General features: G+C 41.3%; 1 protein-coding gene across 2 annotated transcripts in view; it reads left to right on the forward strand.

The window, feature by feature from the left end:
- The window catches only part of ERICH3 (glutamate rich 3), a 74,196-nt gene extending 65,901 nt beyond the window's left edge, over nucleotides 1-8,295 (forward strand). Inside the window, exons 12-15 of one of the 2 annotated variants that reach the window (XM_040408598.1) lie at nucleotides 1,188-1,504; nucleotides 2,378-2,614; nucleotides 5,745-5,849; nucleotides 7,671-8,295. In XM_040408598.1, the coding sequence (XP_040264532.1) occupies nucleotides 1,188-1,504; nucleotides 2,378-2,614; nucleotides 5,745-5,849; nucleotides 7,671-8,140 (1,129 nt within the window). In that variant the 3' untranslated portion in view covers nucleotides 8,141-8,295. The remainder of the gene's footprint in view (nucleotides 1-1,187; nucleotides 1,505-2,377; nucleotides 2,615-5,744; nucleotides 5,850-7,670) is intronic. The other variant, XM_040408599.1, reaches the window with a different exon arrangement.
- The last annotated feature ends 6,045 nt before the right edge of the window (nucleotides 8,296-14,340 follow it).

Raw genomic sequence — 14,340 nt, forward strand, 5'->3', positions numbered from 1 at the left:
ACAGATATCCCACCCCATAGCAGTACCATTCACAGATCCCCCATAACAGCACCATCCACAGATCCCCCCACCCCATAACAATGCCATCCACAGATATCCCACCCCATAGCAGTACCATCCACAGATCCCCATAACAGTGCCATCCACAGATCCCCCATAACAGTGCCATCCACAGATCCCCCATAACAGTGCCATCCACAGATCCCCATAACAGTGCCATCCACAGATCCCCCATAACAGCACCAGCCACAGATCCCCCATAACAGCGCCATCCACAGATCCCCCATAACAGTGCCATCCACAGATCCCCCATAACAGTGCCATCCACAGGTCCCCCATAACAGTGCCATCCACAGATCCCCCACATGACAGTGCGTCATCCACAGATTCCCCCATAATAGTGTCATGCACAGACCACCATTAATTCAAAGCCCACCAAAAGCACAACTTTTGGTTAAAATTATTTTTTTCTTATTTTCCTCCTCAAAAACCTAGGTGCGTCTTATAGTGAAGTTTAATATTTGTATATATATATATATATATAGGTCTCACTTGTGTTATTGGGCAACGGGATGTTGGGGGTCAGCAGTCATGAAACAACAATGTTGTTCTATGAAAATGTACGATTTTTTATTTTTTTTGATGCGGCCCACATAAACTTAAATTTTGTTTTTTTTGGCCCATGTTAGCCTTTGAGTTTGACATGCTTGCTGTAGGCTGTCCAGGCATGCTGGGAGTTGTAGTTTTGCAACAGCTGGAGCGCCGCAGGTTGAGCATCCCTGCCCTATAAAATGGCAGTCACAATGCCCCATAATAATGACAGGCACAGCATCCCCATAGCACAGTCACAATGACAGGGAGTGTCCCAGTGACTGCCAATATGTCCCTACAGCACCAGCCACAATGCTTCCAAAGCAACAGCCTTGTCCCCTTTAACATGCACAGTTTGTCCATAACAGCCACTTTACCCCTATGACACCATAGTGCAGCCATATTCTCTGACCATAGCGGGCACTTACTAGGTCTCCTGGCTCTTGAGACGTTCTCCAGGAGGTTCCTGGACTTTACAGGAGAAGACAAAAGCTTACAACATCCTAGCTATTCTCTACGTACGAGCCATGAGCTCTTCTAAAGCTCATCCATATATTACTGAAGTACGAGGTCACATCATAGTTTCCCTTTCCTAGGTGCATCATTTCAATGGGTCTGGATAAAAAGCCATCTCCTCCACCAAAGAGTAGGACAACAGAAAAAGACAAGAAGGACAGAGAGGAGGAGGAGGAGGAAGAGAAGGGTGATGAAGAGGAGGTCATTGAGGGGAGGTTCTACAATGAAGTTGATGATAAAGAAGGAAAGACGAGCTCAGTTTGTGATGATGATGGTGAAGATGACGACCAGAAGACTGAGGATGAGTCAGATATGGACTATAATGAGGAAGGAGTGGAAGAAGAAGAGGAAGGGGAGAACAAAGCATGCAAGACAGATGAATATGAAGCTGATGATGGTAAATTGTGCCGGGGATGAAATGTTGATGCTTGTAGATGCTTCCAATAAATCAATAGCCAGTTATTTAAAGGGCATCTCCATATATATGCAACATTTATAGTGGAATAAGATAGAAAGACCATATGGCTGCCATGAGTGTTGCCATTCCCTACGCAGCTGGTCATTGGGAGCGTCTCTGTCTCTTACTTCTCCAAATCAGTGGGGTTTCTATAGGTTGGACACCCGGACTGTACCATATTCTCAGGGGTAATCCTCACAAATTCAGCTTGCCCCAGACTAAAAATCGATGGGGCTTATGTAAATCTCACCCAGAAGCGGGCATTGCCATGTGAGTTTGGTCAGTGTCTGGGGACAGGGCTTAAATCTCTGGAATATACCAATAGAATAACCTTCTGTCCTCTGTATTTCTGTCCCAGGTAGTGGGGGGTGCAGAAGGGGTCCTCGTTGTAAACATTGCTATAGGACCCCCTCTTCATTATGCATGCCCCTGGTGATAGGGATGATGATGAGCATTTAAGCCTGTAGGGTAATAAAATGAATTTTCCTTTGCATTCCCGCCATAGTGCATTACAGTACAACAAGGATAAGGAGCAAGTGACCTGGCGCTTGTTAACTGCTTTTAATTATCTTGCTAATAAGTGAGATTTGTGTCAATGAGTTATGGAGTATCTTACTGAAGGAGGTAAAGGATGTGATAATGAAATCTGTTCAAATACTTTTCATAGACAGTTGAAGTGTCTCTGTCTGTAACTCCTTTATTACTCCTCGAGAGGCAGGCGCCTTCTGCTCCGAACTGAATTGAACCTCACGTCATCTAAAATATAGGATTTTTTTCTGAGCGGCTTGCATGTTTTTTTTCTTTTTCCTATAGACTATGAGGAAGATTTTGATGTTGAGGAATACAAACCTGATGAGAAACATAATGAAGAAGGACAGGTTGATGATCAAGTGAATGAAAAGTCAAAGTCACCCTCGGATGATGAAAAAGATGATTTAAACCCGGAACGGAGACGTGGCACACCATCAAACGCGGTGCCAGAGGCTTCTGACAGGGAGAGAGATGAAAGGGATGGGCATTGTGACAGCGACTACCTGGAGGATAAACAAGGTGAGTTCTTTTCTTACTATTTAATGTATCATTTAATGTATTAATATTATATTGATTTTTTTTTCTATATACACCTTTGCATTGATTCTTCACAGTGATGTTTTTTTCCTATCAGGCCACGGTAAACAAAAACAAAAAGATTCTCTTTGTAACGCATGTCTAATGCTGAATTATTTCTTAAAAATAGGATTATTTTTTCTGACATAGAGCTCCAAATCCCCTGCAAAGACGTTAGAATTAATTGATAAAATTGTTTCTTCCTGCAGCCACCACTAGGAGGAGCTCATGAGCTTACTGTGTATTGTTTTATAGTAGAGTACAATGTGTAAAATAAACTCTTGGGCTCCCTCTAGAGGTGGCTGCAGGCAGCATGAATTTTGTCAATTAACAATACTCAGAAGATTTGGAACGCTGTACCAGGAAAAGCTCTGCAGTCTGCAGGCACTTGTTAAAAGATCATTATTACTGGAAACCCCCTTTAAAGGAGTTGAGACACTTATTAAAACTGCATCCAAAGCTGTGGGGACTGTCTGTTTTTCTGCACTAGTTTGGGGATCACATATACTTGGATTTCCTTACAACTGCTGCAAAAATGTGGCTCCCACTCTAGTGAACAGCCATGTATTACGCTGTCTCTCCCCCCCCCCCCCCCCCCTGCCTGGGGTTCCCTAGAGTCCTAGAAATGAGTAGGTCTGGTCACCACTTCAATTATAAAGGGCTTGTCCAGATGGGGCAACAAACCCTTTTTTATAAAGATGTTATATAAAGTTATATATATATCCTTAGTAAACGAAGGCAGCACTCCAAATCAAGGTGAACAATACTGTTTATAGGCCCATGTGACAGCAACGTTTCAGCTCACTCCTTGGAGCCTTTGTCAAGCTTGACAAAGGCTCCAAGGAGTGAGCTGAAATGTTGCTGTCACATGGGCCAATAAACCCTATTGTTCACCTTGATTTGGAGTGCTGCCTTCATTTACTAGGGCTGTATTAGGCGAACCTGAGTCTCTGGTTGCTGGAAGGAATTGCACCAATTTTTGGAGTATAATATTTATATATATATATATATATATATATATATATATACAGTACAGACCAAAAGTTTGGACACACCTTCTCATTCAAAGAGTTTTCTTTATTTTCATGACTATGAAAATTGTAGATTCACACTGAAGGCATCAAAACTATGAATTAACACATGTGGAATTATATACATAACAAACAAGTGTGAAACAACTGAAAATATGTCATATTCTAGGTTCTTCAAAGTAGCCACCTTTTGCTTTGATTACTGCTTTGCACACTCTTGGCATTCTCTTGATGAGCTTCAAGAGGTAGTCCCCTGAAATGGTTTTCACTTCACAGGTGTGCCCTGTCAGGTTTAATAAGTGGGATTTCTTGCCTTATAAATGGGGTTGGGACCATCAGTGTTGTTGAGGAGAAGTCAGGTGGATACACAGCTGATAGTCCTACTGAATAGACTGTTAGAATTTGTATTACGGCAAGAAAAAAGCAGCTAAGTAAAGAAAAACGAGTGGCCATCATTACTTTAAGAAATGAAGGTCAGTCAGTCAGCAGAAAAATTGGGAAAACTTTGAAAGTAAGGGCTATTTGACCATGAAGGAGAGTGATGGGGTGCTGCGCCAGATGACCTGGCCTCCACAGTCACCGGACCTGAACCCAATCGAGATGGTTTGGGGTGAGCTGGACCGCAGAGTGAAGGCAAAGGGGCCAACAAGTGCTAAGCATCTCTGGGAACTCCTTCAAGACTGTTGGAAGACCATTTCAGGGGACTACCTCTTGAAGCTCATCAAGAGAATGCCAAGAGTGTGCAAAGCAGTAATCAAAGCAAAAGGTGGCTACTTTGAAGATCCTAAAATATGACATATTTTCAGTTGTTTCACACTTGTTTGTTATGTATATAATTCCACATGTGTTAATTCATAGTTGTGATGCCTTCATAGTCATGAAAATAAAGAAAACTCTTTGAATGAGAAGGTGTGTCCAAACTTTTGGTCTGTACTGTGTATATATATATATATATATATATATATATATATATATATATATTGCTATTTTCTTCTGATTGGTCAACATTTGTGATAAGTAATGAACCTCTTTAAGCAAAGAACTATCAGGTGTGCGTCTTATGTTGAGTTTACCCTTGGTGAATGGTTATGGAAATGCTTTAGACAATGACAAAGGTGGACTGATGGGTCTCTGGGGGTGAGGATAAGGATTAGTGATATCATCATGATGGTGATGTCAGTTAAAGAGTTTATCGAGTTGTCACCCCCTTATTTGCTATATTATGGTCTTAGAATGTAATAGAGGAAGGTTGGTCATATGGGACTCCCATTGTATTTCAACTAATGTGGAGAAGCTTTTTTGTTGTATGACCTGGCTGTCACACAGATGGTCTATTGATTTGAATGGGAGCCATATAATCCAGAAATAAGGGCCCACATACATGTAGTTGCACAAAAGGGGCCACAAAAGCGGCAACGTTGCAAACTCTAACCCAAAGTGGGCATTTTGGGGGGGGGGTTTTCCAGGAGGCGTAGCTTAAATGTCCCGATTTTTGCAATTGAGATGTTGGTAAGCATGCCTCCAGTGGTTACAATGGATTGTGAAGAAGGCAAGGGAGTTCCCACTGCTGTGATTTAGGGGCCACTGTTAAACAGAAGAGGTTGTGAATCCAGCCAAGTCCTTTAATGAAAGCCATAAAACCAGTTCAGATGGCGTGCAAAATAACCATTCCATACACAGATTCAGTGGAGCTCGTCTTGGTGCCCATCCATGATGTAGCTTCATCTTGACAAGGCAAAGCATGCTTGGAATGGACCCGTACATTGAAGGGTAGAACACGGGTTATATAAGGTAGAGGCAGCCTTTGTGCCCATTATCATTTATTAACTGCCCAGCATCCCTTTAGTATTTGTATAATATACATGTTTTCTCATTTGCATCTCTTTATCATATTTATTGCAATTCTCAAGGCTGGGTATTGACACGTCTAATGATGAAGGCTTCACAGACTGTTCAGTTTTCTTTCATTACTTCCTTACATAAATTCTCTTTCCTTTGAACTCGGCAGCTCCCTTTGATATTGTATTTTCCATATTGAATAGGAAAACATAGCATAGCTGACGAGGAAATGAACTCAGCGGCGAGAAAAATCCAGACTCTCTATAGAGAACATAGAGTGCGCCAGCCGAGCCTTCAGAGGAAGAAAGGTTTGAAATCAGAAAATCAAGGGGGTAGAATCTGCCTTTGATTGCATTCACTAATTGACCTGGAGTTTGGGGGCCAATCTCGTCATTTTCCTCAATTTCTAATCTAAGATGACTAAATCTGTATGTTCTACAATCAGCATTTCTCTGTGATTAAGTCTTGCCTTATTTTAATTATCCAGTTAATTAAATACCTAATCATAGCTGAAAATAGCATACGAGAAATGAGGTTGGGAATTAATACTGGTACGATTTCTGCTCCGCACACACTGAAAGGAAAATTCATAATGAACTGGATAGACATGGGTCTATTAATGCACATATTATACCTAAGCATCACTTTCTGATTCAAGTAAGTTATAGTGAACGGTTCTCACTTTCATGGCTAAAGCAGGTCCTCAGGGGTGGAGCATGAAATAGGAATCCTTGTGTCATGCACCGCCCCTGCAGGTCTCACACTAGGCATTACTTAGTGTATCAGTTCTTCTTGGAGTGTTCCTTTAGGTATTTTACTGACAAGAGATGGATCTCTCATCAAACAACTCCTTTTAAATGTCTTATGGGAGGTTACAGAATTAGGTCCTCTAATTAAGCCTGCCCAATTTTTAGCTAGGGCCAACAGCCATGCTTGATGGATTGTGGATTTTCATTGATGCTTATACCTAAGCATCATTTTCTGATTCAGGTAAGTTACACTGAATGTAATAGCTAAAGCAGGTCTTCAGGGGTGGATCATGAAATAGGAATTCTTGTGTCATGCTCCAACCCCCACAGGTCTTACACTAGGCATTATACAGTGTATCAGTTCTTCTTGAAGTGTTCCTTTAGGTATTTTCATGACAATAGATGGATCACATATCAAACATCCCCTTTTAAGTGCCCTATGAGAGGTAACAGAATTACGTCTCGTTATTAGGTGTGCCCAATTTTTTGCAAGGACCAAGAGGCATGCTTGACTGATTCTGGGTTTCCATTGAAATCAGTGGATGTCCATTGATTTCAATGTAATTTTTAAAAAGAGCACTGACTGCAATGGCTGTTTGCTTTGGGACTGGACAATCTTTTTAAAATTCTGATCAGGACTCAGGAGTCTATTCTATACACAGTCATGCCATTCGGTAAATTACCCAATGTCACTAAGGGCCACAAACAAAGCTTTGTTAGACCATGTTTGTCCTAGTGGAAAAGCAAAAAAGGCCAATGATACTACAATGTTGTAAAGTTGAGGTTGGACCAGTTGACCCTTGAATGGATTATGTTTGAGGCACAAATTGACCAAAAAAGGTTTATCCAAAATAGAACAATCTGGTTTTAACGTGACCAATCAGATTCCTAATCAGTGTCTGGTCATGTATGGCTACTGTGAAAATGAGTTATTGGGTACAATAAACTTGTACAATGTATTGAATATTTCAAAATAACTTTCAATGTATGTCTTTCTTCTTGTTATGTTTATGAGAGTATTCATAGGACTCTGTGCCAGAAGTGGCTATGTTGCCTACAGCTTTCCCCATTGAAGGTCAATTTTGAAAATCAAAATTGAACTCTGGTTGGTTGACATGACTTCCGAGGCCACTAGTATTCATGGACAGGTTTGCTCCATGAGGTCTATATGATGTGACCAAATCTTTCTTGGGGTAGAAGACAAGTCATAGAATTGGCTTACAATGAACTTTGATGGTTAAAGTGGTTTTCAACCGGGAGCAAATCGGCAATAATTGGATATATTGTGTTGTACCTCAAGTGGTCCCATGATACAGATCTGGATGATACAAATTAGTTGTGAACGCACATTAAGATTTCAAATTTTTTCTCCCATTGTAGATAGGAAGCGCACAGAATCCATTTCATCTAACAGTTCAGTAGGTAGTTCCTCAAGTGAAGATGGCACAGATGAAGATGACATTCATGAAAGACACGAAGATCATGAGGCAGAAAGCGACCAGGAGAAGAGATTTAAGGAAACAACTCAAGACATGGACAACCATGATTTAGAAAAGAGTCTACTACCGGAAGAGCCAGACAAGGAGTTGCTGGAGAAACAGCTTGAAGAACATGATATGATTGTTGATGAGAACGTTGAAGGTCATGATGATGTAGTTAAACCACTGTCCAATAGACCAGACGAGGACAGGAATACAAACTGTGTGAGCCCTGATAATGAGCAGGTAAATGATGATGGAACCTTAGGTCACATGGATGAGGAGGACAAGTCTGAGGCAGAAGATGACTTAGAGAATAAACTTACCAGTGATGAGGAGGGTGGTGAGTATAGGAAAGGAACTGTGGTGTGAGCCTCCTGCATGCCACCTGTGCTGTGTTACCAGTGTGCCTAGCCAAGAAAGCATGCACAATGTAATTCCTTTCGGTCTCTCATTGGCAATAAATATAAAATAAACATTGTAATATGGAAAAAGATACATTGTTCTTAAAGGGTTAGAAAACCCATTTTTAAACATCCGACTAGGTAATTCTGAGGGCCCTGAATGGGCGACCCCCCTCTATAACTGTCTATTACATGGCCAACCCATTGATTTAAATGACAACTGTGTAATACTTCATTTTCCCTATGGGGGTGCTGCAGGGAAATTGAACCATTGTTATCACATTTCCCCATACCGCTAATGATTGAGGGTTCCACTACCTAGTGATCAGCTTATTGTTAGGAGGACCTTCTAACCTAAAGGCTTTGTTCAAAGTGGAGTGCTCCTTTAACAGCCCACCTATATAATAGTCATTCTTAATGTAATTATAAACACATTTTGGACCACGTCTTTGTAACAACATTAGTTATCTTTAATACTAAAACAAAATTTTATGTATTAAAAATATGTCTATAATATTTAGTAGCTATCTTGGTTGTTAATGCTCCAAGCATCGCATTTTGCAAACTGGACTCACAGTACATTAAAGGGCATCTGTCAGCAGTTTTGTCCCTATGACACTGGCTGACCTGTTGCATGTGCACTTAGCAGTTGAAGACATCTGTGTTGGTCCCATGTTCATATGTGCCCGCATTGCTGAGAAAAATAATGTTTTAATATATGAAAATGAGCCTCTAGGAGCAACAGGGGCGTTGCCATTACACCTAGAGGCTCAGCTCTCTCTGCAACTGCTGCGCCCTCTGCACTTGACAGGACAAGGCAGTGAAAAAGTCATCACACCTGCCTGGTCCTGTCAATCAAAGTGCAGAGGGCTCGGCAGTTGCAGAGAGAGCAGATCCTCTAGGAGTAATGGTAACGCCCCCGTTGCTCCTAGAGGCTCATTTGCATATAGTAAAAAAAATTCTCAGCAATGCGGGCACATATGAACATGGGGCCAACACAGATGCCTTCAGCTGCCAAGCGCCCATGTAACAGGTCAGCCGGTGTCATAACTACAAATCTGCCGACAGATGCCCTTTAACAACAAGCCACTATTTTGTACTCCATGTGCAAGGCTTATTAAAGATAATCCGTTATGAGCAGCTTGTTGATGGTTTCCAGACGTCAAGACGAAATTTTGCCAAGTGCAAAATAAGTGAAAACAAAAATGTAACAAAGATATATTATAAAATGCTTACTGTACAAATAGTAATAATTCAAAGTGAAGCTGCGCTATTACAAAACTACAACTCCCAGCAGGAGACTTGCCTACTCTTTTCTGGGAGTCTTATGGACATTGTGGAAGAGTAGGTAAATATGATACATATATATTTTCTAGAGAATCTTTGCTGTTTAAAAAAAAAAATCTTTAAAAATTTTAAAATATTCTCCCAAAATAATAATTCCAATAAATAGGATTTGTCGCTTTCTTATATATCCGGGGTTAAATCGCTGTCACGCTTTATAAATTGCTATGCAAATGTTATGTAATCAGCAGCTTTGTGTTGTTGTTACGGCTCCACGGCAACCTAGTCTCTGCATTATATCGCTTCTCCCTTTGTTTGCTCTTTTGTGTGTTATTGTTCTCTCAGCGTGTTTGAATGACTACAGCATGTACAGAATAAATTATTGAGTGTCGTGCCATTTTCTTGCCATTAGTTTCTCACATGACACATTCCATATTCTGCTTCTCTTCTTACAAAATTGCAAAAGCTTTCATGGGTTAAAAATAGTTGGGAAAAAAAAATGTGGTTTCTAAAAGTTACAAAAATGTTTTAACAAAAAAGTTCCTGCCAAGATTGAAGATCTGTCTCTCGAGTCTAAAAATTTGAATGTGACAAGAAAAATTAAAGTTGAAGTAGAAGATAAATCTCTAATTACAGTAATTCTTCCCAGTCTTCTTCTCTCTCGTTAAATTGGGAGCCTTATCTCTATGATTGATTATTTCTATAATGCAGAATTAACCAAACCCGTAAAAAAGAGGCAGCAAATTAAATACAAGCAAATGCACATATTAAAAAAAGGTCAATATTGTTGTTATTGGGACATGGATTTGATTTTGCCTAAAAGAAAAGAAAGAAAATATTTAATTTTTCCCCTCTTACATACCTTTTTACTATCTATATATTGTGTTTTAGCTGTATACCCAATTATAGTGCAAATACGGTATATGCACATACCCCAAAGTGATATTTTGTATCCAAATTCACTGTCCTTAGTGCACTGAAGCAGTAGCTTTGGAGACACACCTAAAATATAATAGAAGCGTGCATAAATCGCATTTAACTAATATATGAGCAGGACGGTGGCTCAGTGGTCAGCAGTGGTGTCTTGCAGCACTGGGGTCCTAGGTTCGAATCCGACCAAGGACATCTGCATGGAGTTTGTATGTTCTCCCTGTGTTTGCGGGAGTTTCCTCCGGGTACTCCTGTTTCCTCCCACACTCCAAAGACTGATAGAGACCTTAGATTGTGAGCCCCATTGGTGACAGTGTGATGCTAATGTCTGTAAAGCGCTGCGGTATATACTAGTGTTATATAAGTGCATAAAGTAAATAATAAATGCAGGGGTGCCCCACTCCGTCATTGCTACAAGGCACCTAAAAGGATACAAATGTAACTATACAGTTGCAAGAAAAAGTATGTGAACTCTTTGGAATGATATGGATTTCTGCAGAAATTGGTCATAAAATGTGATCTGATCTTCATCTAAGTTACAACAATAGACAATCACAGTCTGCTTAAACTAGTAACACACAAAGAATTAAATGTTACCATGTTTTTATTGAACACACCATGTAAACATTCACAGTGCAGGTGGAAAAAGTATGTAAACCTCTAGATTAATGACATCTCCAAGAGCTAATTGGAGTGAGGTGTCAGCCAACTGGAGTCCAATCAATGAGATGAGATTGGAGGTGTTGGTTACAGCTGCCCTGCCCTATAAAAAACACACCAGTTCTGGGTTTGCTTTTCACAAGAAGCATTGCCTGATGTGAATGATGCCTCGCACAAAAGAGCTCTCAGAAGACCTACGATTAAGAATTGTTGACTTGCATAAAGCTGGAAAGGGTTAGAAAGATCTCCAAAAGCCTTGCTGTTCATCAGTCCACGGTAAGACAAATTGTCTATAAATGGAGAAAGTTCAGCACTGCTGCTACTCTCCCTAGGAGTGGCCGTCCTGTAAAGATGACTGCAAGAGCACAGCGCAGACTGCTCAACGAGGTGAAGAAGAATCCTAGAGTGTCAGCTAAAGACTTACAAAAGTCTCTGGCATATGCTAATATCCCTGTTAGCGAATCTATGATACGTAAAACACTAAACAAGAATGGATTTCATGGGAGGATACCACATAGGAAGCCACTGCTGTCCAAAAAAACCATTGCTGCACATTTACAGTTTGCACAAGAGCACCTGGATGTTCCACAGCAGTACTGGCTAAATATTCTGTGGACAGATGAAACCAAAGTTGAGTTGTTTGGAAGAAACACACAACACTATGTGTGGAGAAAAAGAGGCACAGCACACCAACATCAAAACCTCATGCCAACTGTGAAGTATGGTGGTGGGGGTATCATAGTTTGGGGCTGCTTTGCTGCGTCATGGCCTGGACGGATTGCTATCATCGAAGGAAGAATGAATTCCCAAGTTTATCAAGACATTTTGCAGGAGAACTTAAGGCCATCTGTCCACCAGCTGAAGCTCAACAGAAGATGGGTGTTGCAACAGGACAACGACCCAAAGCATAGAAGTAAATCAGCAACAGAATGGCTTAAACAGAAGACAATACGCCTTCTGGAGTGGCCCAGTCAGAGTCCTGACCTCAACCCGATTCAGATGCTGTGGCATGACCTCAAGAAAGCGATTCACACCAGACATCCCAAGAATATTGCTGAACTGAAACAGTTCTGTGAAGAGGAATGGTCAAGAATTACTCCTGACCGTTGTGCACGTCTGATCTGCAACTACAGGAAATGTTTGGTTGAAGTTATTGCTGCCAAAGGAGGTTCAACCAGTTATTAAATCCAAGGGTTCACATACTTTTTCCACCCGCACTGTGAACGTTTACATGGTGTGTTCAATAAAAACATGGTAACATTTAATTCTTTGTGTGTTATTAGTTTAAGCAGACTGTGATTGTCTATTGTTGTGACTTAGATGAAGATCAGATCACATTTTATTAACGACGGTGGGTGTGTCGAGGAGTGTGCACCTATACCACAGGTCGAAGTGGGTGGAGCCAACGGAACTTAGCAATTCAATGAGATAACAACCTGCAAATAGTGATTACAGCTTCTCACCTGATATCATGGCTGTGAAATGTACAGGGATGTTATTTACCAGACACTAGTTTAACATTCGAAGGGTATGAACACTTTTGCAACCATTTTTTATAAGGATCTAATGCATCTATGAATCTAAAGGAAACAATTACATGGGTCCTCCAGCCATATAAAAGTATGGAAATAAGCTTAGAATGGTATAAAGTAATAAAAGTAGTCATAATTACCGGTAAGATCCCCACAGTTCCCGTTCTGGCACTTCCCAGGTCTCTTTATACTGGTCTCCAGCGAGGATGTCTTGGTCACGGACCAGTGACCTCATATGTTCTGCTGCAGCCAGTGATTGACTTCAGCCTTCACATGTCCATGTCAGAACTTCATTGCTGGAGGCCAGAATACAGAGACCAGCGGGGGACCCAGGAAGTGTCGGAATGTAAGCGGAGCTTACTGGTGAGCTAATAGTTATTACTTCTTGTAATATTTTATAGCACTCTGGGGGTCATCTATCAAACAGAAATATGTCTAAATTAGGAGTATTTCTGGCCCAGATTGCCCCGCAAAGGTCCTTTGCGGCGCAATCTGCGACTTCTCCCCGCTCACGCCAGGTCTAAAAAAGTGTGGCGAGGGCAGGGAAGGGCCGGCAGGCCCATCTCATTTAATAATTTTCTACACCTCGTTTAGAAGTAGAAAATGGTCTAAATGTAACCCAGCAAGGAAGTTGTCTTACATTTAGCCTCTTTATAACTTCGGCGGATCCACCGCCAGATGTAGGGGTTGTTATTAAATGACCCCCTCTGTTTTTTATCAGAACTTTTAGGTGGCTGGACAACCCCTTTAATCAACGCCGTAAATTGTCCGGATTAAAAATCTCTTACAGTTTTGTGTAGGGATGAGCGAATCGCTCATCCCTAGTTTTGTGCATACACCTTTTATTCAGACCCGTGTGTCTCCATGGTTACAGACTACAAAGCCTGTGTGTAGTCTGATTGTGCAGTCAGGCTTTACGGCCTTCATTTTTCCTGTCGTTTACAAAGAAGAGGAAGCAGAGGGACTGGATGAACACATTGCTGCAGGATCAGACTACACAGGGGGGTTGTTTGTAGCCTGGAACCCACAACACACATAGCTCTGCACAGGAGCTGTATACACAAAACGGGAAGGGATGTTTAAGTAAGACTACAGTATTTAGAAAGTTGCTTTATTCTTTTCGTATTCTAGAGTTTTGAGAGCCGGTCACTATTACATGGGCAGCCCATGGATTTTAATGGGAACAGTGTAATGCTTCATTTCCCCTGTGGTGGCGCTGCAGGGCGCTTCCTACTAGGTTTCCCCACAGATTACAGCTTATCGCTGAGAGATCTCGGCAGCCGGAGTTTATTTTTGGGGGATCCTACTGACAAGATGTGGACAAGCCTTTTAGAGATCCCCATTCAATAATGACCCATGGACTCTCTCTTCTCCCTATCTACTGGCTATAGGAGGCGCATATTCCCGAATTTATACAATGCTTCAAATGTTATCACAATAATTCCTAAATCATAAGAATGAACACACAGCCCCAAGGGGGCTCTGATCCCAGAGATTCCTGTGCTTGGTTTGTGCATGAACTTGCTTTTGCCTCCTGCCCTGCATGGATGTAGCATTGACACCGCAGCGCTGCTTCTCTGCTTCTGGCTGTGTGCAGTAAGTGCATTTGTCCTGACCACTTCTCATCCTTTGCCTCTTGTGAAATTTGCTGTTTTTCTTAAAGACTGCAAATCAGTCCAGGAAAAGATAGCAGAGGCCATTGGCAATAACCCCAGTCTGGACTCTGAGCCCGAACCCAGTGACTCCAGTACAGACGAAGAGG

This window comes from Bufo bufo, chromosome 9 (assembly GCF_905171765.1).
Source record: "Bufo bufo chromosome 9, aBufBuf1.1, whole genome shotgun sequence".
NCBI classification, from domain to species: Eukaryota; Metazoa; Chordata; class Amphibia; order Anura; family Bufonidae; genus Bufo; species Bufo bufo.